General features: G+C 38.2%; 1 protein-coding gene across 1 annotated transcript in view; it reads right to left on the bottom strand.

The window, feature by feature from the left end:
• COL24A1 (collagen type XXIV alpha 1 chain) overlaps positions 1-27,760 on the bottom strand; it is a 369,727-nt gene that overhangs the window by 28,166 nt on the left and 313,801 nt on the right. Inside the window, exons 49-54 of the mRNA XM_027873950.1 lie at positions 15,337-15,444; positions 13,108-13,215; positions 12,962-13,015; positions 12,020-12,082; positions 7,814-7,867; positions 499-534 (exon numbers count right to left, since the gene is read on the bottom strand). Coding sequence (XP_027729751.1) covers positions 499-534; positions 7,814-7,867; positions 12,020-12,082; positions 12,962-13,015; positions 13,108-13,215; positions 15,337-15,444 — 423 coding nt within the window. The remainder of the gene's footprint in view (positions 1-498; positions 535-7,813; positions 7,868-12,019; positions 12,083-12,961; positions 13,016-13,107; positions 13,216-15,336; positions 15,445-27,760) is intronic.

Genomic DNA, 27,760 nt, shown 5'->3' with positions numbered 1-27,760 from the left:
GAGAGAGAGAGAGAGAGAGAGAGAGAGAGAGAGAGAGAGAGTCAGGACTTGAATCCTAGTCTTCCTGGCTTAAAGTTAGCTCTTTATTTACTATCCTCTACTGTTTCTCATATCTTTACATGTTTAACTAAATTCAGCATGTTTTCACTGATATAATAAATGTTCTTCATTTTGTTGTTGAGTCATTTTAGTCATATTCAACTTTCTGTAACCCCATTTGGGGTTTTCTTGGTAAAGATACTGGCGTGGTTTGCAATTTCCTTCTCCAACTCATTTTATAGATGAGGAAACTGAGGCAAACAGGGTTAAGTGACTTGCCCAGGGTCACACTGTTAGTGTTTGAGGCTAGATTTGAACTCAGAGCCTCCTGACTCCAGGGTTGGCACTCTATCCACTATGCCACCTAGCTGCCCTTAAATATTTCCTGTACTTCTTAACAACTCAAGATAAAATGATACTGAAATATAATTAAAAATAAAAAATACTTTTTAAACTTACCATTTCACCTCTATGGCCCTTTTCACCTCTGGGTCCCTGAAAGAGAGAAAGAAAAGGAGGATTTGCCTGGTATGTTAGTTATTACATGTTCTTGTGGTTGCAAATGAAATTTCAAGAACATGACAATCTGTACTATTTATGTCTTCTCTACCACAGCGAGACATTTTTTTCATTAGTTTGTATAAATTCCAGTCTTCTTTCTGATATATTTAAAAATACTAATTGATGTTCTGTTAGTCTTACTATCTCTAATTCCATATTTGACTGTGGCTCTATCTCTAAGACACCAAAATAACCAGTTAATTCATTCACTCTAGTCAAAACAGTTGTTTCCATAGCCCTGGGTAGCCAAAACCCAAACTCTGGAATTCTTATTATTGCTCAAAAGAAAGTAGGAATCCCTTTCTCCTGACATTTCTCTCTCTGTCTCTCTCTCTCTCTCTGTCTCTCTCTCTCTCTGTCTCTCTCTGTTTCTCTCTCTCTCTCCCTATCTATATCTATATCTTTAACTTGATTCATCATTTCTCTGTCACATACACTTTCTTTGACTGATTAACATTTTATCCTATTGTGGAGAACAATCTTTTAGTTATTAGTATGCTGTGTGTACAACCACCCACTTCATCTTCATCAATCAATTTGTAAAGTATGATGTATTTCATTAGATTTTCCCTCATAGACTTTGAAGCTCAGAAGAGCCAATGCTCAAAGTTTAGAAAAATGTCCATTGATAACCATGTGTTTTTCTAGTTGTAAATCTATTTCAGTGTGATGTTCTCTTTTGATCCTTTCAAACAATGAATAACCTCTCTAATAGCAGAAGAATGTTCCTTTTCTTTCCTCACTCTCATTTATATGCGTTTAATAAAAATCTCCAAATTATTCCCAGATGCTAATTCCTCATAGGGATTGAATCATCCTTCGTCAGCATCTTAATTTTTTGTGTATTTGTTACCCTCACTTTTCTTTCAAGAATAATTAGGTCTCCCCAATCTGGAAAAAAATCACTTTATTGCAAGGTTCTTAATTATGAACTATTTGTTTTTAGTTATTTGGTAACTATTTCAATGTAATTGGTTTCCTTTGTACTCCTGTGTATTTTGTTTTATTCATTAAAAATTTTTGGAGATGTACTCTGATCCAGTGTGGTTGAGAATGAAATTTCAGGAACATGACAATTTGTACTATTTGTGAGTTTTCTACCATAGCCAGATATTTTTTTCATTAGTTTGTACAAATTCCAGTTTTACTTCTGATATGTTAAAAAAAAATACTAGTTGACATTATGTTATGTTCGTTTTATTCTCTATAATTTTGCATTTAGCTTGGGCTCGGGCTTTAGGACACCACAATAATCAGTTAATCCATCTACTCTAGTCAAAACAGTTACTCCTTGCTGTTCCTTCCACTAGGCACTCCATCTCCTGACTCAAGGAATTTTCACTTACTATCTCCCATGCCTGGAATGCTCTCCCTCCTCATCTTTACCTCGTGGCTTCCCTGGCTTCCTCCATGTCTCAGCTAAAGTCCCATCTTCTGCAAGAAACCTTTTCCAATCCCCTTAATGTTAGTGCTTTCCCCATATTGATGATCTCCAATTTATCCTTTATATATCTTGTTTGTACAGAGTTTGCATTGAGAGTCAGGACTAATTTTACCTTTCTTTGTATCCTTATCACTTAATATAATGCCTGACACATAGTAGGTTCTTAATAAATGGCTAGTTGACTGACAGAGAAGGGGTCCATAGCCTTCACCAGACTAGCAGAGACCGGTGTTCTGCAAAACCAGAAAGATTAAGAACCTTTCCATATTGTTTCCTCAAAGTACTGTTTTATTTCTCTGAAAATTTCCTCAAGCGGGTTTCCCCTTATTCTCCTACAATATATCTTCCATCCCTATTAATCTACCCAAAGTGACCTTTCCAAGGTCATCAATGACCTCCATATTGTTAAGTGGCCTTTCATTCTTCCTTGCTCCCCTTCTCTCTCTGATGTTTATGACACTGCTGAATACCCACATCTACTTGAAGCTCTCTGTACCCATGGAATTAGTGACATTTCACTATTTTGGTTCTCCTACCTCCACACCTAATCCTTCTGATTCCTTTGCTTAATCAACTTCCTCCTAATTTTTTCTAACTTTGGGCATTTCCAAAGTTAATTCTCAGCCTTTTACACATTTTCCTATATGCTCTTTCCTTCAGATCACTGATCTGTTCTCATAGTTTTATCTAACGCTAATGACTATTCAAGTTATATCTCTAGTCCTATCCCCTCTTCCGAACTCTATCACTCTGTTCCCACCTACTAATCACTTCCACTTCAGTGTCCCACTGCTACATCAAATTCTACACGTTCAAAACCAAATGTATCCCTTCAGCTCTATATCTATCATCTTATGATAGGAAGATGAATAATTGCACAGCCTTTGACCTCAAGGAATTTAACAGTTAGTAGAGGAGTGCAGTTAAGCTGGGCATATAGGTAAGTATGATATAGGCAGAATCTTGTGGATGTAAAGGAGTGGTCTTGACAAAGCATGGTGAGAAATCCAAGTAGGGAGAGATCACTTTTTTGGTGTGTGTTTGAGGTGGGTGAGAGAATGATTTCAATAGGTAGAGATTTAAAGGGAATTGTTTCATACCAGCAGCGTGTCTTGAATGGATTCCCATAGATGAGACAAGATGAGGATCTTACTAGTAGTCCAATTTGGCTGGAATACTGAATATGAGAAATGAGCAGTAGTGTGAAATATGGCCATAAAGGTCAATTAGAGTCACATTTTGTATGGCTTTGATGATCAAACTAAGGAGTTTTTGTTTCATCCTATAGGCAATGAGGAGCCACTTAAGGTTTTAGAATAAGGGTGTACATGTATGACTGGGGTATTCAGAATATTACTTTGGCAACAAAATAAAGGATGAGATGGATTGGGTAGAGACTGGAGGAAATTACCCATTAGGATGCAATTACAATGATTGAGGTCAGAGATGTTGAAAACCTGAACTATGACAAAATCAAAACTGATTGGAGATAAGGCAACAACTATGAAAGACATTGAGGATCTAGAATTCACAACATCATGGATACAGAGGTTAACTCACTGGATCTGGCCACTAATTGGATTTTGAATCTTGTGTTAAGTGGCCTTTCACGGGGAATAGTCAATGTTGGAAAGAGCAGAAACAGTGTTTTTGTATAAAGGAACAGATCTCTGTTGATTGTCAAAAGATGTAGGGTACTGCTGCTGTTGTAGCTGGACATTTTGATTCCTAATATGAGTAGAAAATAACATTAAGATATACACTGAAAAAATGAGTATCTGAAGAAACAGATTTCAGATCAGATTTGGACAATTTTGGGGAAAGAATAATCTGTGGCATAGATTTGAAGACTTGGATCTCTTTGTCGACAACGTAGAGTGATGCCTCACTTGTATGGAAATAGTTTCATATTAAAAAGAGGCAAGGATAGATCTTTTACTTCTTAAAAACTAGAGAAATGTAAGTAGAAAGAAACAATGTTCAGGGCCCTGAAGAGATTGAGGACCAGGTGGAGACCCTCAAAGATATAAACAGGATGCTGATTTCCATCTGTTTCATGGTTCAAGAGGATAAGACTAAGAAAAAGAGAAATTGTAAATATTTGAAGACTGAGGAATAACCAGTCTGTCATCTTTATTGGGGAAATTTTGGGAGTTTTGATTTTTTCTAAAAAAGGAAAGGTGAGTGACTGAGAGTCAGGAGAGTGTCATTTAAGCCATTGAAGACCCAGTAGCATCAAGAGATGAAGACACAGCAGAAGAGCTGAACCACTGCTCTTAAAGTCTAGACACTGAGCTGATAGGTGCAGCTGAGTGATGCCTGATTGGTCAGAGAAAAAATGGACTTTATTGGGCAAGCTCCAGCGACCTCTATCACACTTCAGCCCCACACAGACATGGAGAAGTTGCTCTCTGCTGCCACCTCTGGCCAGAGAAGGAAAAGCAGAGGGGACTTGCTGCTTTAGCATCCAGATAAATTGGAGACCTGATGTTGTGATCTCTGTTCTGATTGGACAGCAGATTGGACAGGGTAGATGAATAACTGTCAGGGCTGATCTGTACAGCCCAGAAATAGCCAGTTTGATGAGCTTTGTGGTTATTTAACTTAAAGAGAGCTGCTACATTCACTGTTGTCATTGAATCATTTGAGTAGTGTCTGACTCTTCATGACCCTATTTGGCTTTTCTTGGCAAAGATACTGGAATGATTTGCATTTTCTTCTCCAGCTCATTTTACAGATGAGGAAATTGAGGCAAATGAAAGTTAAGCAACTTGTCCAGGGTCATATAACTAGTAAGTGTCTGAGGGTAGATTTGCACTTGGGTCTTCCTGACTTCAAACCCAGAGCCCTATCCATTGCATCACCTAGCTTTCCACTCTTCACCATAGATTTTGAGTGCATTGATGGGAAAGTATGATCCACATTTACATATGTATTGTAATGTATTTTATTATTTATTCATTTGCCTGATTATTTAATAGATGGCTATGTTTAAGGTCTAAAATTTCACTATTGTGAATGACTGGTTGTATAAATTTCATGTATGGTATAGATAAGTTATCTTGTGACTGACTGGTTGTATAGATTGTAAACTCATTGGATTGGGGCTCAGGAGTTAGTGTGATGAGTAGGGAAAGTGTATTTTTTTTTCAACTAAGTAAGCCCTAGGACACCGAGAGAGTTTGAATGTTTATTCTGTATATAACTTGCTTTGTATATATTTGTTTGCCTGTTGGCTCCCCATTAGACAGTAAGCTTCTTGAAGGTAGGTACTGTCTTCTGCCTCTTTTTGAATACTTAATACTTAGAGAAGTACCTGGCACATAGTAGGCATTTAACAAATGTTTTCTGATTGATTGGTGGTAGTCAATTACTGGTAACTTAGACATGCTAGTGTCAGAGCAGGTTGGAGCAATCAGACCAAATCTAGTTGGAGCAATCAAATCAAATTCTTGCTTATATGCTTATATGGGAAAGAGAACAAACATTTATTAAGCAACTACCATGTGCCAAGCATTGTGCTTTACAAATATTATCTCATTTGATCCCCATAACGACCCTGGAGGTACGTTCTATTATTACTCCCATTTTACAGATGAGGAACCCGAGGCAAACAGTTTAAGTGACTTGCATAGGGTCACATGGCTATGGAGTATTTGAGGCTGGATTTGAGCTCAAGTCTTTTTTTTTTTTTTTTTTTTGCAAGGCAATTGGGGTTAAGTGACTTGCCCAGGGTCATACAGCTAGTGAGTATCATGTGTCTGAGGCCACATTTGAACTCAGGTCCTCCTGACTCTAGGGCTGGTGTTCTATCCACTTCGCCATCTAGCTGCCTCCTCAAGTCTTCTTGACTTCAGGCCCAGTACGCTATTCACAGCACCACCTAGTGTGAAAGGTATGAATCCTACATAGTATAAGTAGTGACTAGACCCCAAGTATAGCACACATTTCTGGTGATACATTTGGAAGACACAAAGTTTATAAGTCTGGATGACTAGTGGTGCCATTAACAGAAATACAGAGGCTGGGAAGCAGCTTTGGGGAGAAAAAACTGAGTTTAGCTTAGAACATGCTGAGTTTGAGTTCCGAGTGGGACATCTGGGTGGCCCCATGTCAAAGAACGTACCACTATCCTGGTATGGTCAGATTCTACATAATGTGCAATACAAGGGATACTGAAGGAAAGGTTCATCTCATACAGAAAAACTGTTCTCTGCCAATATGTGCTGAAGCAACAGAAAAGCATAGTGGAGAAGTCTACCACATTTGTTGAGGACCCTTCTCTTTTTTTTTTTTTTTTTAGGTAATTGGGGTTAAGCGACTTGCCCAGGGTCACACAGCTAGTAAGTGGCAAGTGTTTGGTCTGAGGCTGGATTTGATCTCAGGTCCTCCTGACTTCAGGGCCAGTGCTCTACCCACTGCCCCACCTAGCTGCCTCAACCCTTCTCTATTTTTAAAGAAACATGTCAAATATACCATTACCAAAGTATCCCCAGAGCAGAGGTTCACAATGTCCAAATAAAATGGCAAAAATAAAATAAAATTGGAAAAGATGAACTTGACCTCACAAACTACAAACTGCCCCCATATTCATTCATTCATTCATTCATTCATTCATTCATTCATTCATTCATTCATTCAGCTAGGCAATGGAGTTAAGTGACTTGCCCAGAGTCACACAGCTAGTAAGTGTTAGGTGTCTGAGACTGGATTTGAACTCAGGCCCTCCTGAATCCAGGGTCAGTGCTCTATCCACTGCACCACCTAGCTGCCCCTTGCTCCCATATTTATGCTGACAAATTTCTCTCTCTCTCTCTCTCTCTCTGTCTCTCTCTGTCTCTCTCTCTCTCTCTCTCTCTCCCCCCCTCTCTTTCCTCTCTCTGCTCTTTCTCTCTTCTCTCTCTTTCTCCCCCCCCTTTCTGCTCTGTCCTTTCCTCCCTCCCTCCATCCCTTTGTCTGTGTCTCTGTCTGTGTCTTGGCTTATGCTAGAGAAGTAATAACAGTTCAAATTTGTAAAATATTTTAGCATTAAAAAACACTTTCCTCATAGCAAACTGGTAAATCAGACAAGGCAAATGTTATTTTCCTCATTTTACAGATGAGGAAACAGGCTCAGAGAGATTAAGGGACATGCCTGTGGTTACAGGAATAGTAATTAGTAGAACTGGCCTCTAACATTGGTCTTCTGTCAGTCCAATGTTCTTTCAATTACACTGTCCTCTTGCTGCCCTTGCATTTAAAAAAATAACCCAAACCCGTGACACGAGGAATCAGAGTAATCTTTGTCAGGCAGACTCTCTAGGCCTGTGTTATTGTCTTCTAGCTTATTTTTGACCAATCCTACGCTGTTTCTTCCACCTTACATTGAAAGGTTCTCACCCTTCTATACTTGGCTTTGAGGGAGAAGAGTGCCCTTGATACAGCAAGAAACTCTTCTTTCCACCCAGATTCAGGAAGAGCCAAATGAATCAGGGGCTTGCTTGGAGAGTGGGCTGCTGACCTCACTATTTATATGTATTTCCTGCATCTCCGTCTGTTGTCGGCAGCCAGTCTGGAGGAGGAAAAGCCAACTTCTTTTGCTATGATTGTCGCAAATTCCAGCTATATGTGTGTGTGTGTGTGTGTGTGTGTGTGTGTGTCTATATATATATATGTATATATATAATATATACATATATATATATCCCTATATAAGATGAATCTATTAGCCTGATTCTGAGAGAGTCTGATATAGCAAAACAAGTAAGATATTGGATGAGAGAAACTTACGGTTTTGCCTGTTGGACCTATTATGCCTTCTCTTCCAAGAGGGCCGGTGTTTCCCTGCAGGAGCAAAATGAAAGAGATCATTTTTAAATCCGATCATCTACATGACAGAAATCCCATGACAATCCCCGAGAATTCATCTCTTGTGTAATGATGAAATATAGCACCCATATCCTTGGTGGCATTAATGATCACAATAGTGAGGAATATTACGACATTAGCACACATTAAGATCAAAGGATCACAGATTCAGAGCTAGAAGGAACTTTCGAGATGATCCAGTCTAAACCTACGCTCAACCTGTGCGAGAACCTTCAGAGCTCATGCTGACCAACCATAGTCGGACACATTCTACGTTGTCCCTGACACGGTGATGTCATTTTGGTCTTCAGGTTGGTTTGTAGGTAGGTTGCTGTCCTTTGTTCTTGAAGAGGACCAAAAATGACATCGCTGTTCGCATCAAGTTTCAGCATGAAGGACGACTACTACTACAATCCAAACGATTCATTTTACAGATGAGGAAACTGAGACCCATAGAAACTAAATATCTTGATCAGGGTCACACAGACAATATTAGTAGATTTGGGATTCAAACCCAGTTCCTTTGGTTTCAGGACCATCCATCTTTCCATTCCTTTCTCAAATAGAAATAACAACAGTTTATATTTTGTGAATTACCAAGGGCTTACCATATCCTATTTGTCACTATATCACTCCCCCATCTACAGAACTCCATATCTATTAAACCTCGGCTCAATCAGTGTGAAGTGCTTTCGTACGTCAGCAATCATATTGATGCTATATTTAGGTTGTGATCTAGGAATGCTACTAGACAAAGAACAGAGCAAAGTAATGCATTATGATTATGGAGAGAGATGAACAAAGCAATGAATAAAGCTCTCTTACGATGTGTTGAGGCATTGGAAGTTTCAGTTAGTGAAGGTCAAAGCAATAAATAACAATGGAAACGGGAGTTTTATACTTCCAGAATACAAATTCCTTCTGAATGAGATAGGCTTATCTGGGATGAACACTGTTTTCAAGTTCTTGTTCACGCTGTCTGTTCTTTTAATTGTTCCTTACTGACATCATGAATCCACGTATTATTATTGTTATTGTTCTCAAGAATTAGTAAGTCAATTTTTTTTTGCAACAAACTTTTGAGCTTACAAGGTTACTCTGGGATATATTTTTGTACGACTGCAAGTATATCTGATATTCTATGAATTTATAAAACTGAGTTACTGAGGCCAGACTTCAAAGTCTGAAGCATATCATCCACAGTTGTTCAACAGCATATCAAGTAATCTACTCATTACAGATGCAAGATCTTAAAATAAACTTTATTATTCGTTTGGTTATCCGTTAACTCTAGACTATCTATCCTAACAGAAAGAAAATGGAATATATGTGAACACTAGGTTTTCTTCCTGCCCATTTGATCTCGCTCATTAATGGCAGGTGAATCCCACATTTCTGTCCTGGGCCTTCTTTTCTCTCTACAATATTTAATTTAGTAACTTTAACAGCTCCCACAGATTCAATTATTATCTCTATGCAGTGGACTGACATATCCAGCCCTAGTCTGTCCCATGAGTTTCAGTCCCATAGAGTACATTTAGACATTTCAAACTGGATGGCATCTCAGAATCAATAGGTCCAGGAGAGAACTCACTGATTTTCCTCTCTCTTCTGGACTTTCCTATTATTGTTAAAAGGTCAGTTAGATGACACAGCGGATAGAGTGTTGGGCCTGGAGTCAGGAAGACTGGGGTTCAAATACAGCTTTAGACATTTACTCGCTGTGTGACCATGGGCAATTCACCCAATCCCGTTTGCCTCAGTATCCTCATCTATAAAAAGAGCTGGAGAAGGAAATGGCAAACCACTCCAGTATCTTCGCCAAGAAAACCCAAAAGGGGTCACAAAGAGTTGGACATGACTGAACAACGATAAGAAATTATAGTCAAGGGCGCCATGATCCTTTTAGTCACCTAGGTTCACTACCTCAGTGTCATTCTTCATTCCTCACTCACTCAACCAGGTGGTACGATAGACAGAGTGCTGGGCCTGGAGTTAGCAAGACCCAAGTTCAAATACAGCCTCAGACGCTAACTGGGTAGCAAATATCTTAACCTCTATGCTTCCATTTCCTCATCTGTAAAATAGACATAATAATAGCACCCCCCTCTCAGGGTCGTTGTGAACATCAAATGAGATTAATACTTGCAAAGTGCTTAGCACAGTGCCTGGCACATAGTAGGTGCTATATAAATGCTAGCTATCATGATCATCATCCCACATATTCCATTTGTTGTCAAATTTTTGTTGTTTCTCTCTCCACAACAACCCCTAAAGAGTCACCTGTCTATTCACACAACCACCACCCTAGTTCATGGCCTCATCACTCCTCACATGAACTATTTCAAGAACCTCTTAATTGGCATCCCTCTCTCAAGTTTCTCCCCATTCCAATCCAACTTCCACAGTCTCCAAAGTGATTTTCTTGAAGTGTAATCTAACCATGAGATCCTCTACTCAAAAAATGTCCAGTGATTCCCAAGTATTCCTATCAAGGATCAGGTGTGAATTCTTTGCTTGGCATTTAAAGCTCATGACAACCTGGCCCTATACTATTTTTTAAACCTTCTTACACATTACTTCCCTCCAAACCCTCTCCCCCAACATGGTAGAGGTCTTTCTCTAGAACTCCTGAGGGGGTATTGATAGAACACACAGGCTCTCCACCAATGTTGAGCCTTCTAAGCTCTCATCATCTGTTAGAATCACCCACTGCATCCTGAGCCATCGCCAATCACCTTGATTATTGTCTTGCCACTGGACTTCAATGACTCTGTAGGAGAGAGTGAGTCTGACAACTTTTTGTGGCTCTGCCTCACTTAAATCCAATTCGTGAGCAAGTCAACAAGTCTATGATCCAGCCAACCTGGATAACTTGCAGTTCCATACATGAACAATCTATTTCTCCTCCTTGTCCCTTTGCACTGATTGTCTCACATCTGGAGTCTCTTCAGTCCTGCTCGTTAAAGTCCCCTTTTGTCTTTTAAGACTCACTTCAATCACCTCCTTCTGCATGAGGCCCTTCCTGCTTCCCAAGGTGCCTTCCACTCCTTGTATCCACCTAGTATTTGTTTTTTATCTACCCATATATGTACCTGCTGTTTCCCCTGTTAAAATGTAAACTCCTTGAGGACAGAGACTGTTTTACCTTCACGTTCCTGGCGCCTAGCTCAGTAGGCACTTCATAAATAATGGAGCAATGGATTGGCTGATAAATAGCTGTGTGATGTTGGGCAAACTGCTTAACCTCTTCTGGCCTCAGTTTCTCTACCTGCCAAGTGAAGGGCTCCAACTACATGATCTCTTAGGTTCATTACAGCTCTAAAATTTGATGAAATTGTGAAAACCCCATCTGTCACTTCAACTTCACACTTTCTTTTTAAACTTCTCAGTCAACACCTTCTAGAAAATATTTAAACATTTATATTTTAAAAGTCCTTTTGGCTCCTTCTGGTTTTCAGGAGGTTCAGCAAGAATAGAGATAACGTTAGCAGAGTACAATTAGTGGAATGGGTAACATGAACGAGGACTCGAAGACAAAATTTGCTCTAGACAAACCTACCTGCAGATGGTCCAGCTTGGGTTAAAAAGAAGCGACTGTAGTTTTCAAAAGTATTATTTAATTGTGTCTGACTCTTCGTGACCCCATTTGGGATTATCTTGGCAGAGATACTGGAGTGGTTTGCCATTTCCTTCTCCAGCTCATTTGACAGATGAGAAAACTGAGGCAAATGGGGTTAAATGACTTGCCCAAGGTTCCGTAGCTAGTGAGTGCCTGAGGCTGGATTTGAACTCACAAAGATGAGTCTTCCTGATTCCAAGTCCAGTGCTCTATTCATTGACCTATCTAGCTACCTTTAAAAAGTATCAATTGCCTATAACTCAACATATAACAAAAACAAGTCATCAGTGTATATCCAGAGGAGTGACAGAACCTATTATTTTTTTTCTTAAAAATTAAGTGTTCAGGTACAGAAAGGAAGCTAAAAAAAAGAATCAGTTTGCTAAATCCTATATTTTAGTGTTGCAAAATGAACTTTATTACTAGTAACATGGCATCTATAGTAAAGGAGAACCCCCAAACAGTTTTTTTTTTCCCAATTAAGTAGAATTTAATTTTACACTTACTATTTGGCCAACAGGACCTTTAGGGCCTAGGATTCCAACCATGCCAACATCTCCTTCAGGTCCCTAGAAATACATTTAAAAACAGAAAAAGCCTTATCTGTATATGAACATTTAACAAATGAAAGAAATTTACATTAATCTATGAAGAACTGATTCTCCAAAAATGGAACGTGAGGGAACAGTAGAAAACTAAATAATTATCATGAGGCTCATTGAGATGCACCGAAAAACAAAAATCATTTCAATAAAATATGTGGCCATTATTTCCCCTAAAATATGCTTTAAAATGGTTTAAATAATGTCTGATGAAATCCTTAGACTAAATTTTGGAGATTATGAAATGTGAACAATTTTTACAAAGGATACACCTATGCACAGTGCCTGGCATAAAGTGGCTACTACATAAATGCTTCTTGATTATGTACCCTCTAAAAATGGCACCACATCTGTATCATGTATGTAGATATGCACGTGTAATACATATTCTTCAGTACTTGAAGGAGCCCTGATTTCCTTGGCATTGATGCTTCTTCCACCAATTCAGATGGCATCTTCTTTATGACAGTGATAACTCACATTTGTTTATTATTGTCATCAAAACAGTCCTGTGAGGTTGGTAGTACAATGTTATCATTATTAACAATTAATTTGCAATTAAAGCTCTGAAGAGTTAAATGACTTGTCCAGGATCACATAGCTAGTAAGTATCTGAATTTGGGTTTGAACTCAGGTCTTTCTAGTTCAAAGTCCAGTTCTTTATAGTACACTACTTAGATGCCCTAGGCATCATCTTGGATTTTGTCATGGTACTAATATGCATATATGTATAAATATATATGTATATATATATGAATAAATGAAATATTACTAAAATTGGAATAGATGCTGAAATTTGAATATCTTTTCTCCAGATAAAAACTAGTAGAAAATATGTAAACTTACTTTTGGACCTGGGAATCCTTGGAAACCCATCAAACCTTGGTCACCATGGTCCCCCTGCAATATGAATAGAGATGATGGTGATTATTCCACACTGATGACCTGCTTGTTAGAATGCATATGTGGCATGCTTCCTTGTTGGCACATACAGACTGCCCTTTCATCCCGTTATCTCCAGGTGGTCCTTGATCTCCTTGCATTCCTGGGTGACCTCTTTTACCTGGCTTCCCAGGATGACCTGGTAGCCCTTGCTCGCCCTGTGGACAAACAGAGAACTATCATTATCTCTGAAGCAGAAAGTTAGAATCCATTACCAGAATGGTTCTCAAATGAACCTGGGTAGCCAAGGAACTCTACTTAGAGAGATGCAATCATTGTGTGTGTATGTGTATGTGTGTGTGTGTGTGTGTGCGTGCGTGCGTGCGTGTGTGTGTGTGTGTGTGTGTGTGTGTGTGTGTGAGAGAGAGAGAGAGAGAGATCTTCTCCATGATGTTTTTTTCTTTTTTCCCCAAATATAGATGAAGGCAAAAGAGAGTGGTTGGGGGAGATTATTAGGTAGTGTTACTGTGGGTGTGGGAGAGGGATCTGCTTGCCTGAATAGGAGAAAATAGAGTTTGTGCAGAGGCTGTGGCATGCAAGTCCTAATTCTATTCATTCATTCATTGATTCATTTTGAAATTCATTTGACAAACATCTATTAAGAGCCTACTATTGTGCAGAGCACTATTAGGTACTGGGGAATGTACTATATTGAGATTACATGGTTTCTCCTCTATGGGACCTCACATTCTATTAGCTGGATAAGACACTGAGATAACTATACCACATAATACTATAGTATTGACATTGCTTTCATCTCTTCCCAATTGCCTTCTTGGGTCTCCAGGAGGCTCCCAGAATCCCTCAGAAGCTCTGATTGTCTAGTCCTACAAATCAGCAAAATCTTTTCTCTCCCTACCCCAAAAAAGTGGCCTAGCGTAGTTTTCTAATTTGCCATTCCATAGATATAGCTTTGTAAGTTGAAGACAATAGCACAGTGATGGAACACACGTTTCCCAAAGCTTCTCTGCCACAAATTGTTTCTTTATTCTTTATTCCCTTCACTTTAATGATATTCTTATCCTTTGAACAAATTTACAAAAGACTAAGTGCTCTCAATATGAGTGAGACATTTTAGAAGTTGGAATTCTGGTATGAGTAGTCAAAAGAAGATGGTGGTTGGGCTGAGTCAAGAGCTCTCAAAGCCGAGAGGCAAATTCTGTTTAGTCTACAATGGAGAGACTCAGTGTTAGGACCTCGCTAAGATCAACTGTTGCTGGTCAGTGCTGAAAAGGAGCCTGTAAGAAAATTCTCACACATGCCATAGGGAGCTTCTTTCCTCCAACTTCCCCAACTGCCTTGAGTTTCAGTGGAATTGGAAGTTTGGGAGTGAAAGACTCAGGAGGCAGCTCGAAGTGGAAGCAAGGGGGTGTTGTCATCATTTCCTCTTTACCCATATGGTTCAGAAGGCTTGGTAGAGGAGTGCAGGCAGAGTTAACATTGCATTAAGACACTGCATATACTTTCATGAAGTAGCTCCAGATATGGGGCAGAAACCTCCTTTTCTGGGCCAGTTGTAGTCTGGGCTGGTTACTCCTAGAGGAGCCCACTGTTAGTGAACTATACAGCCCACTTGAGAGGTACATACTAATTGAAGAGGAGGCTGTGACCTTAACTCCAGGATATTATGCACCCTGCTGCCCCTCTTACTCTGTTCATTTGTTCCTTCTTAGGTTCAGCCTTTAAAGAACAAGATCTGTCCCCATGGAGACATTCTTCAGGAAGCAGAGAGGAGCAATTGTAGAGGTCTGAAAGTAAGATTTTCCCTATCTTTGTGAAAGAAGCAAATAGCAAGGAGGAAAGGGGATTATAAGAATAAAAAAAAAAAAACCTCAGAAATCCCAAGAACATAGTCACAGGGAATCAGAGTTGGAATGGATCTCAAAGACTGTCTAATCAAAATGGTGCCTGTATAGGTACCCACTCTATAGCATCCAACAGAGAGATACAACTGATTCATACAGACCTCCGTCTGGTGAGGGGGAGCCCATTGCTACCTTCCCAGGCATCCCACCTCCAGATAGGCTGATTGTTAGGAAATGTGGGAAAATACTTCAGACCTTCAATTAATGGGTTGCTCCATTAAAATGCTACAAAGGAGTATTAGTAAATTCCCTCTGATCCCCAGTTGGGGACTGGATATGTATGCTAAGGGATTCGTCTACCATTTTTATTCTTGCATTAATTTTATTAAGAGTTTAACATTTTACCACCTTTTCATGTAACTTTTAATAATAATCAACTCCCTTCTTTTAATAGAACCAGATCCCCTAAGTTACCTTTGGTCCTGGTGCTCCTGGGGCTCCTGGCATGCCTGATGAGCCTTTTGTTCCTCGAGCTCCTGGAGCCCCAGTTATTCCCATTCTTCCAGTGTTGCCTTTGATGCCCTAAATAGAAAATAGTAAATAATAGAAACTATGAGAATCTCTATTAGAGATGACCTGGTCTTCTAGCTTCAGGAAAATGCCAGAAGATCGTATTCCCTAAAATACTACCCCTCAGAGTGTTACCTAGATATTTTATCCTGAGAAAGAATAAATCACAGAGTGTTAAAAGTTGGAAGGGACTTAGTCTAGCCCCTTCATTTTACAAACAAGGAAACTGAGATACAGAGAGGTTGCTTACAATCGTAGCTAGTTAGTGCCAGAGCTGGGGTAAGAGCTTCAATCTCTGAACTATTAGACCAGTGGTATGTACAAGGATCAACAGTTAAACCTTAGTTTTTCTGGGATATTATGCCGCTTGAGACAGGGGAAAGGACAAGATGATCTTTTTATCCTGTTCAATTTGCTTTATTTCATAAAAGCCACTTTTATTCTACACCGAGACATAATTTTACAAACCTGGGACAATATAAGGAAATCTATTTAGAGAGATCCTGAAAAGATCAGAAAGGATTTGCTAGAAATGGAAGTTAGCTCTATGTAGAGAGGTTCACACGCATCCTGCTTCTGATGGCAAACTGAACACATCCTTCTTGGACTGTGAGCACTTAAAAAAAATGCAGATTCCTAGGGTGTCACCATTCTAAACAATGACTTAAATCTCCTAGATCTTAAAAGGTAAATTGATCTTTCCAGGAATGCATGGGGCAAAAGCATCATAGATAAATACCATGGCTGAATTTAAGTTCTTGAAATTTCAGGTCCCTGGGAGACGTAATGGATAAAAGGTTGGTCTTAGGGTCGGAAAGACCTGAGTTCAAATTCTGCCTTAGGCATAAACTGGCAGTGTGAACTTGAGCAAATCACTCAAACTCTCAATGTGCCCCAGGCAATCTTTAAAAACCAAGTTGCCTAATAGTTGTTGATTTTTGTTGGTAGAATAAGCTTCTTTCCTGGCAATTCCCCATACCAATAAAATCACAATTTGCACAAAGGCAAAATACAGCAAAATAAAACTGTGTTATTGGGAAGGCACACTCTCAAATAACCCCAGTTAGAAAAAAAAGGGGGTGAGATAAAACACTGTAGCTGCATAGAAAATTTTCTGATGACTCAGAATGAGCTCAGAATAATCTGAGAAAATCTATTTACAACAGAAAAAAAAATCTAAAACATTTTATAGTATGAGGAGAAGAAAAAGAAAGAAAAAAATCTAAAACTTTTTGTAATATGAGGAAGGTAATAGAATACCAAAAGATGATAGAGAGGAAGCTTGGTTACTCAATTTTCTCTTTTGCTTGTGTGGCTAAAGATAGCTTAAAAGACAAGAAAGCACCTAGCTGTTTTGAATAAATTCAAATTTTTGCTTCTAGAAGATTTTTATTTCACTCCTGAAAAAAAAATGTTACTGTTCAGTTATATCTGACTCTTCATGAGCTCATTTGGGATTTTCTTGGTAAAAACACTAAAAAAGTTTGCCATTTCCTTCTCTAGCTCACTTTACAGATGAGGAAACTGAGGCAAACAGGTTTAAGTGACTTGCCCAGGGTCACATAACTAGTAAGTATCTGGGGCCATATTTGAACTCAGATCTTCCTGGCACCTGTCATGGTACTCTATCCACTGTGGCACCTAGTTGCCTAACAACCTGTAGATGTGATCCCCAAATTGCTATGGGTGATCTCTTAGGAACTGCAGAGAACAGGAAAGTTTCAAAAAGTGAAGGTAAGGATTTTGTTCCAATTTTCCATTTAGAGAAGAATAATCAGGAAAGCAAGAGAATTCAAATTGTTCCACATGGGGACTGGCTGAAAGAGTTAGTGACGTTAGCCAGGAGAAGTGAAGAATTAGGGTGGACAAGATTAGTCTTCAAACATCTAGATGGCTGTCCTATGCAAAAGGGATTTGATTGATTATGTGTAGCTCCAGAAGGAGGAATTAGGACTGACGGGTCATAGTTACAGGAAAGCAGGTTCTGGCTCAGAATCAGGAAGAATTTTTCAATGATGAGAGCTGTCCAGAAAGGAGACGTGGTAGTCTTTGTATGGCAGTCAATTCCCGGCCACTGGAAGTATTAATGCAGATGTTAAATGACCACATGCCATGTAGTCATTGTATACGGGATTCTAATACGGGTGACTGATTGAAACAAATTACTTCTAAGGTTTAATCCTGAAACTGTATAATTTCATTTATAATTTACAATATTTCTCTTGTCAAAATATAGTTTATGACATTAATAGCATATGAACATATAACCTCTAGCAACATTGCTGTAATGCTACATCTTTCTAGCATACTAAATTCAATGGGAAATTTTCCTGGGTAAGAAATATGACTGGTGCCTAAGGAGTAGCTATGTTTTGGAAACTCTTCTGAAATTGGTTTGGCATTTATAGCTTTCACAACACCCAAGCCATGGCCTAGCTGACCAGAAGGCATCTACCATGAGGGGGACAGTGCAAGGTCAAGGTGAAATATAACTATGCCTATTCAGCAGTCCCCCAGACTGCTTTATATTCTGATGAAATTTAAGTCTCAAGAGTATAACAGGAGTTAGTAGCTCCACTTGTTTTGTTCAGGTCTTTCTGTTAATACGTCTTGTGAGTGTTTTGTGTTCACCAAAAGGTAGCATTTATATAATGTTTTAAGGCTTACAAAGTGCTTTACAAAGTTATCTTATTTGATCCTCACAACGACCCTGTAGACTAGGTAGTTATTCCCATTTTACAGATGAGGAAACTGAAGTTGAGAGAACTTAACTGGTTTGCCCAAGGACGCACAGTAAAGTGTCCAAGGCAGGATTTGAACTCAGATCTTCCTGACTCCAAATCGAGCACTCTATCCACTATGCCACCTAATTAACTCTAATAGTGAAAAATGATAATAAAGTTATATAGCTAACTTTATACAGTGCTTTAAGGTTTGACAATTACATATATCACATCTCATTTTCTCCTCACAACAACCCTGGGAAGTTATTCTCATTTCACAAATGAGGAAATTGAGGTAGATATAAGGTAAATGATTGCCCAGGGTCACACAATTAGCAACTGTCTGAGGTTTTATTTGAACTCAGGTCTTCCTATGTCTAGCACTCAATCCATTATGCAACCTAGCTATATTTCTCTTGTGTATGGGAAATAAACCCCCATTTACTCTCCTTTGGGGAAGATCCTAAACATGAGTTAAAAAGTTTTAGGTAATTTGTCCCTAAGGTGCTGAGTAGGGAATATAATGAACTGAAGAGAGTGACCAAAAGCAGTGTAACCCCTCCTCAGTAGAAGCCGGGTTCCTTCGAGGATTGGGCATGGTCTGAACCTTGTATGTTGATCCAGAGCAGATGGGCCCCAGAGCTGAAAGAAAATATATGTACAGACCTGGTCCCTTGGGACCAGTGTATTAGTATTGTTAAACATATAGGTTCCAGGCTTTGTGCTAAGATGCAAAAAAGAAAGGCAGTCCTTGACTTTAAGAAGCCTATATTCTAATAGTGGGAGATGACACATTTGGGGAGTGGCAGCCAGGGAGGGGTGCTCTGCTCTGGAAGTCATGGTGATGGTTAGTGGAACCACAGGACAATATTCTTTCCAGAATTAATGGTAGCATTGATTTAATTTTTTAAAATTATGTATTTAACAAATTAATCGAGCAACAAGTCTTTTTCAATTGCCGATGATGTGCTAGGCACAAGCCTGATCATTTCCATTTACAAAGAGGAACAGAAAAGGAGAACTGGATATGAAATTGCAAGTCTCCATTAAGTTAACATATGGAAGTGCTTTGTGAATCTTAAGGAGCTAGTTAAATTCCAGGTTTCATCATCATTTCTTCTTATTATTCGCATTCTTATAATAATACAGCTTTTACAAAGTATATAATAAATTAACACAGTAATTCCTTTATTGTCCTGTGTGTTTGTCTCCCTCTGAATCCCTTCTCTTTTCTGGATTTATACTTGTTTCATTGATGTTCTTTCTTTTTTTTCCCCCACGTCACTCTTAGTAGCCCCTTTCTTCTATAAAACTTCCCCGCCCCTCCCACTGAACATCTTCCCTTATAACAAATAAATATAGTCATATGAAAGATATTCACACATTGACCACTTCGGAAAATGTAAATCTCATTCTGACCCTGTAATTCACCACCTTGCTGTCAAGAGGCAGGAGGTAGAATTCATGATCAGCCTTCTGCTTGTCTATTACGCTGATCAGAGCTCTTCTATCTTTCAGAATTGCTTTCTTTTACAGTAACTGTATAGATTGTTTTCCTGGTTCTGTTTACTCTGAATCAGGTAAGTAAGTTTTCCTAGGTTTCTCTGAATCTGTGCTTAGGCAACTAGGTGGCACAATGGACAGAGCTCGGGATCTGGATTCAAGAAGAGTTGAGTTCAAATTTGACTTCAAACATGTGACCTTGAGCAAGTTAATTAACTTCCGTTTGTTTCTTCTACTGTAAAATGGGGATAATAATAGCACCTCTTCCAAGGGTTGTGGTAAGGCTCAAATAATATTTGCAAAGTGCTTAGCACAGAATCTGGTATGTAGTAGGTGCTTAATAAGGGCCTATTTCCTTTCTTTAACTATTTCTTACCTCACAATATTCCTTTATATTCATATACTATAATTTGCCCCGCTAGTTCCCAATTTTTATTTCTTTTTAAAATTCTGGACTTAGGACTAAATAAAACAAACATTTCCATATTCAAATAAGATAAAGGGGGAGGATTGTACAGGAGACCTTTTAAATACAGCTTACTTTTCCTTATAAGCATGTAATAACTTTAACCTGTTAACGTTCACAGCTTTCTACTTGTCTATGTCTCATTTTGGCTTTTGTTTTCTTCCTTTCTGTACAAATTTTTAAACGTCTAATTCTTCATCGTGTTCTTTTTCTCTCTTATTGATAAAAGTTTTTAGAGATTCAAAATTTTCCATAAAGATGACTTTGTCTGTATCCCAAAGGGTTTGGTATGTTGTCTCATTGTCATAATTTTAATTGAAATTACCTATTGTTTCTACAATTTGTTCTTTGACGTACCAATTCTTTAAGATTAAATTTTATAGTCTTCTAAAGTCTGAATTCTTTCTTCAAGTGCCCATTTTAAAAATAATTTTTATTGCATTATGGACACTGAAGATTGAGTTTAACATTTCGGCTTTTCTCAATTTTTTTATGAGTTCTGTATGTTACAGCATATGATACCTTTTTGTAAAGCTACTATTCAAAGCTCAGAAATACACATATTCCTTTCAGTTCCTATTTCATAATCACCAGAGACCTATCATGTCTCATATTTTACAAAATCTATTTTTAGGTCCATAACTTCTTTCTTATTTATATTTTTGTCAATTTGTTTAGTTCTGAAAAGGATATGTCAATGTTTCCTCATAATTTGGCTAACTTTTAACTGTTTGGATGGATATGCCACTTAGTAAACATATGTTAAGGAGTGATATTATTTCATGTATGATCTATGGTGCCTTTAAATGATGTAGTTAGTTGCTTATCTCTTTTAATTATGTCTTTTTTTTTTTAGCCATTATCTTGTGGTACGTCATGATTGCTATCCCTGCTTTTTTAAATGTCCCTGAAGCATTCTAGAGGCATAATAAATTGTGCTCCAATCCCTTATTTTAGCTGTGTGGACCATTAGGTTTCATGTGTGTTTCTTGTATGTAACACATTGTTGAATTCTGCATTCTGCTTCATTTCACTACCCTTCATTTTATGGGTAAGCTAATATCATTCACATTCACACTAAGGGCTATTAATTGCGTGTTTTTATCTATCATCATGTCTTATGCTTTTTTTCTATCATTACCCCTTTCCCTCTTTGCTAAGAAGAAAGAGGTGTAGAAAGAAGGAATCTGATCAATTCCAGTATTTCGTAATTGAAGTAGTCTGTTCCCATTCCCTTCCTTTTTTTTTCACCAAGCTCAGACCCTGATCTCTAATATTTATACCTTGTTTATTTCTTTTTGGCCTCTCCTTTATGATCTATCCTCTGAAGCTGACATTTCTTTCACTTTTGTGTATTCCCTTCCTGTATTTGGTCTCCCTCTTAAACACTCCCTGTGTGCGTGCGTGTGTGTGTGTGTGTGTGTGTGTGTGTGTGTGTGTCTGCTATCATCATCACCATTCAGCACAATGAATGTTCCAAAACATTTGCTACTAAAGTTAGTTTCTCACTAACGAGGGAAAATTGAGAAGTTGCCAAGTACTAACAAAACTTACACAATGTCATACGCAACAAAGAACAAACATTTCTCAAGAACAAGTTATTACGATGAACACCCTAGCAGTGTTTAGCATAATGTCTTGCCGACTGTAGCCACTTAATAAACGTTCATTGAAACGTTATTGTCTTCTTGGGACTCTTTCCCATAAGTATTTTGTGTTTGTTATCACCCATTGACGCCTTTATGAAGTATGAATATCTTTCTCTGATAGAATTAAAGGGAAAAACTGTTGGACAAGAAAAATTAGATACACCTTCACGGGACTTTAAAAGACAAAGTCCTGGATAAATTCTGCAGTTTATGAATGTGTATGCCAGGAGCTGCATGGGGAAAGGACCACTTCAAGGATGGAACAAGGGAATTTCTCTCTCCTTCCCTGTTTCTCTCTCCCCCCTCTCCCTCATTAGCCATATAACTTTGAAGAAGATATACTTGACATCATATGTAGCAGGAGTACACATACTACCAAGTGATACAGACACAGAGATATAGTCACTCAAAGAAGTAAGTAGCTTTCAGTAGCAGCATCTGTGATGGAGCCGTATGTGAACTCATGAAGGAGAGCAGACTTTGGTAATCAAAAGTTAGGTTGTGAAGAAAAGCAGACCCTGGGGAGCCTGGATGAGTGACATGCCCCGTAGAGATTTCCATGCCCATGGTGAAGCTGTGTCTAGAATCTACGAAGAGAGAAAGGACTTTGGAGCACTCTAGCTCAGAGCCTTGGTGCTCCCTATATGTCTCTCACATCACCATTAATATTTTAAGACTGTCCCCATTCTTTCCACAAATACTCTGTGCATTTGTGGGAGAATGTACACAGGTTTATGCAAGGGGATGTTTTACAGCTACTTACAACGCATGGTAAATCAATGTCTTTGCTATGAACAAATTGTATCTGGCGGCTAATTGTTAATGAAAAGCGCATTGGTGAGTACTCGTGAGCTACAGTGTTAGAAGGGAGTGCCTACAGGGTATTCCCTGTCTCTCACCAATAGTACAGGGCACTCTTAGTATATATTTTAGTATATTGTGAACCAGTCAGTCATAAAAGAGGTCCTTTGCTTCCTTTACCTTAGGCAAGTCAAAATTTATACCTGATAAGGAGTAAAGAATGCTCATTTTATTTATTTTACTGGAGGTAAACTCCTTTGGGAACAGACTGATTTGAAAAAATGTGGGGGAGTGTAAATATTTGGTTCTTATTTACAAAGCAACATTTTATGTAAATAAAGCAGTTGTGATATTTTTGGAATTCCCCTTTCTTTCCTTCCTCTTCCAATGATCATAGATATCCAATAGCCGAATGTTGCAAGTGAAACCTATCTAGAGATATCCAAATCAAGGCCAGTAGCATTCCTGAGTCCAGGTGGGGATATTTTAGGATTATAATGCTGCAGAGTTGGATCTGGGAGATCTAGAGATGCGGGAAGATGTAGTTGGTTAACAATCTGTTCTTTGTTATTAGTTGGAATTGGGGATGAAGAGTGGAGTGTTTGAAGGTGGTCTGAGGGATAAAGTCAAGAGACATGAGTGAGTACAAAATGCTGGAGCAACTGTGTCCAGTTCTATGTGTAAAATAATGGGCATTTTCTTATTTTTGCAGAAGGGAGGGACACTAGCAACTTTGCTTTGCAGCTCAGCTTCATACAAGTCTGTTTGGATTGCTTTGTGGGAGCAGTCTATCCTTGATTGTCAAAGTTTATGCTGCAGAATGCATGTCTCAAATCCTGTTTAGATCAACCCAAGCCTTCACTGGAATTTTGGGATGAGACCTTAGTGCCTTAAGAAAGGTGCAGGTAGAAATGCTGACCCAGTCTGCCTATCCCTTGACAGGATGTCCAGGTAGCAAGCAACAAGAGGCTTCCTGTCAGTTCTGTCAACATCCAAGAGGATTTGCTCACGAACAAGCTGTGCCAGAATCCACAAGACTAACCTCTCACCCATTCTTAGTAAACTCTAATATTGCAACACTGTCACTTTTTATTACTCTATTGAAACTGTTTTCTCTCTCTGTCTCTGTCTCTGTCTCTCTGTCTGTCTCTGTCTATATTTGTCTGTCTCTTTGTCTCTCTCTCTCATTGGAACAACAGGGATACATCCCGAAAGTGTGTGAAACCTATACACTACGCAGAGAAATTTGCTCCTAGGCAAGATTTGGAAATTGACAAAATGTGATACAATCAGGTCTTAGTTATCACAGAATCTCAAGATTAGCAGTGATCCCTTGAGGTCATCTAGCCCATATTTGTTCATTGTTAGGAAGTGCTCACACCGACCTGATAACATAATTGCATGCCCTTTCCCTAAAGATAATCTTTGTCTGTAACTCATAAGATCTGTTTCTAATTTGTAGGATATGGTGTTGGCACACAATAATAACATTCAGTCCATTTCATGAACATGTGGTTTTTTTTTAAATTTTGCTTTAGTGGTAGCAACATCTGAGAGAAGGATTCCAACAGGTAGAGGATTGCTATTTTTGATTCATTCTGTACCAGAGTGCCACTCACTCTACTGTACTCTCTGTCAAGCTGATCATCATGACAATTTTGAGCTGGTCCAGACAACCCTATGTCTTCACATCTATTGTTTAAATTCTTAGGAGTAGTTACAAATCACCGGCTGGGATGCTCACCCAACTAGTGGTATCTTAATAGCCCAATCGACTGACATTTCAGACATCAAGTCAGGTCCTTTACAATTACCTTAGTAGTCTAAGGCCACAACCATAGTATTCACGGTCATAGTAGTCATGGCTGGCATTCTTCAATTTTGACGTTATCTTTCTTTTACAATATGGATGGCGGATTGGACTTTGAAGGGATTATTATTTTTGTTATCAACATCATCATTATCTTGTTCTTCTCTTTTCACTCGAGTTCAGATAGGAAAGGTATTGGGACAAGTTGTTGTTTCAGTCTTTTTTTATAGGTTGTTAATTTTCTACAGGTTATTGCATACATGGGATGAAAATAACTGCTTTTGATAGTTGAATCAAAAGAGTTAAGATCGATTTCCATCCTCCATAGGCTTTGGGAAACCAGCTTTGGTGCAACTCTACTAGCAGACAGGGCAATAGGGATGGTATATTGCCTCTTCCTGTTCCCATATGATTTTTGAGCTCCTTCATGAAATCTCCATATTTTGAAAGCTTTTTCTTCCGTATAGCTCGGACCTTGTGAGTAGTTGATAAGGTGATATCGATTAAAATGCCATCATTATTAAATATGTTGATTAAGGTCATGCCACTAACAACAGAACAGGAATTATAATTCAGTTTCCTTAACCTCCTAGAGCAAATATATATATTTGGTTCACCAGATATTGCAATTCCCACAACCTTACTTATTAATGAAAATAGCACGATTTTAAAGTTAGGTATTTTTTCTTGATGTTTCACTCCCATTTCCATATTTTTCATTTCCACTTTCCCTATTTTCAGTGGAAACAGAGAAGTTATTCACTGCCATTCATATAATAATTCATGTTTAATTGGGAAAAGGGGCAACATTAGTCCTTGAAAACCACGGGTAAAACTAAACTACCATTTCAGCCAATACTTTTATCTTCCTCCCTAGCCAAATTTTTCATCCCACTCGGTAGACAGATTGATGGATTTGAGGCTATTTTTCTCTGAAAGAAGTTCTAATGAACAGGGAACTAGCCAAAACATAAACTAAAGGAGGCAAATGGATTAAAAAAGTCTGGATTATCCATAACCAGTTAATAAGCCCCTGGATAATCAAGAGTTGACTAAATTTATGTAACACACATTTTGCCAAAGTAAATATGTTTCATTTCCAAATTTTCTCCTAAGAAAAAGGCTAAATTACAAATAAAAACTACATGCAAATAAAAGTTGCCATAGCTTGATTCCAGCTCATTGGCCAGAGGATACACACAATCCAGCTGGGATGCAGGGTTTCTTGTGTTCACAATGTGGGCTTACATGGTGGTCCTGCTGTTTTCTGCTCACAGGGTGCCAGCTTTGAATAGGCTGAGGCTGTCTTTTTTTACTCATGGTGGAAGCAAACCCCAAATGAGAACCTCAACATTTTTAGTGTCTCTTTTTGGATGAACATCACATCCTGGACAATGCTTAAGTTCTTAGTCTGCAAAAAGGGTTCTTAACTTAGCCCGAAGAGTTAACTTTCCTCTCCTCAACAAAAAACGTTTTATTATTCATAGCAATAAAAAAAGTGGTGAGCCTTCATTTTGGATGATGAATGGATTTATGATCTTTTGCAGGGAAATGTTGTTTTCCTTTTCATTAATGATTGAGATGGTACGCATGTGAAAAGGGAGTCCAGCTCAATGAAAACAGCATGGTAGACTCATTTACTACAGATGTGCTAAGTTGATGGCTCAGACTTAAAACATTCACTTGTGAGGAAGGAAATACACACCAGGCAATGGCGATCCTACTCAATGTTATCCTTCAGTTGCATTCATCTGATGTTGTAAAAAGATTAAAATAACAAGGTGATCATGCCAGGGATGCTTTAACTTTGTTGGCTTCATCAAAAACGGGCAGAACATTGTTTAGGAAAATCAAGCAGTTGCATAAGGTTAGAAACCCCAGAATAAATATTTTTCTCAGTGGAAAAACTCAGCAGGGTGTTTAAAGGTAAGCCAAGAAACACTGTGGTACCATGCTTTAAAAAATGAACTAATGGAACAGTGCCCTTACCCAGCCACATGTATTCCAGGGAACTTGGTTTCAGACATAGACTTTGTTTAAACTCCTATTTATCTGGACTTTCTTTACCTTAGAAGTTTCAGGATATTATTCTAAGTAAATCAACTTTCTTTAAAGTCTTGTTTAGCTACCTAATTCCAATTGGGCTACAGAGTAATTTTTAAATGCCCTTTCAGGCCCAAATACAGGGTTTTTTTCCCCAAAAATCTTACTGTAGTTTTATGCTTAATAATATTATTAATATCACAATGATTAACATTATTAATTTATAATAATTAATATTATTAGTAATAATAGCTAACATTTAAATAGTGCTTACTATGTGTCAGGCACTATGCTATGTCTTTTATGATTACTATCTCATTTGATCTTAAAACTTGTACCTTATTGTACTTAATGTACTTTGTTGTATAAAGACAGCCATCTATAGAAAAAATAATTCTCTATTCACAAAGATCAACACCTCATTTAGGGATTGGGTTCAGACCAAACTCCCCAAGAAAACATTTCATGAATCTTTTGTTGTGCTGGGTGCAAACACATCAGTATTCAGAGCAACTCAATGTATTACTAATCCTGAGTGTAAAGTTAATCCAACTGGCTATATAAAAATATTAACAGTAGCAGGAGATGCATGACCTGAGAGTTAATTACTCATTAATAAACATTCCAGACAAGGGTCAGCTTAGAGCTCCCATAAGTAGGTCAGTACAAATATACATTTTATAGTGAGTCATTTCAGGCTCTTTCTTTACTAAAGTCAATGAAGTTATTGTTCAAAGCATCTGTAAAGGGATATATTGCCCAGAATTTGTCATGTAAGAAAACAAATGACTAGTGGTCAGTAGTAGGGCTAAGGAATAGTTGAGGAACGGAATGTTTCTTGCTGTCAGTCACAGGTTTGAGCCAACATAAGTCTGATGTTCAATTTGTCTTTTCGGTGAAAAAAATCAGATAAGTTACTATCGATTTTTCCTGTTACAAAGGCATTTATTTCCAAGATTCCTTTCAATAGCAGCTTCTCCCAAATTTAAATATTTCTAGGTTTTATATATCTATATCTATATATATCTATATCTATCTATATCTATATCTATATCTATATCTATATATATCTATATCTATATCTATATATATAACTCATTGCCTAGATGATGCGCAAAGAAATTGAGAGTTGTTTTAGGAGTTACTGCCAGAGAAAGATCAGTCAGCTTCGGCATCCCTGAAATGACACAGTGCATTGCCTTCAAAATTTATTCAGGTAATGTTGAACAAATGATTATTGTAAGCCAATGGGGAAATACTAGTTGGTTTGTAAGAATTAAAATTCTTAAAACAACTTTTAAGATCTTATCTACTTCTGTGTGGGATAAGTTGA

The sequence above is a fragment of the Vombatus ursinus genome, unplaced genomic scaffold (genome assembly GCF_900497805.2).
Source record: "Vombatus ursinus unplaced genomic scaffold, bare-nosed wombat genome assembly UNPS02014803.1, whole genome shotgun sequence".
Lineage (NCBI taxonomy): Eukaryota > Metazoa > Chordata > Mammalia > Diprotodontia > Vombatidae > Vombatus > Vombatus ursinus.
This window is presented reverse-complemented; position numbering and strand designations above follow the sequence as displayed.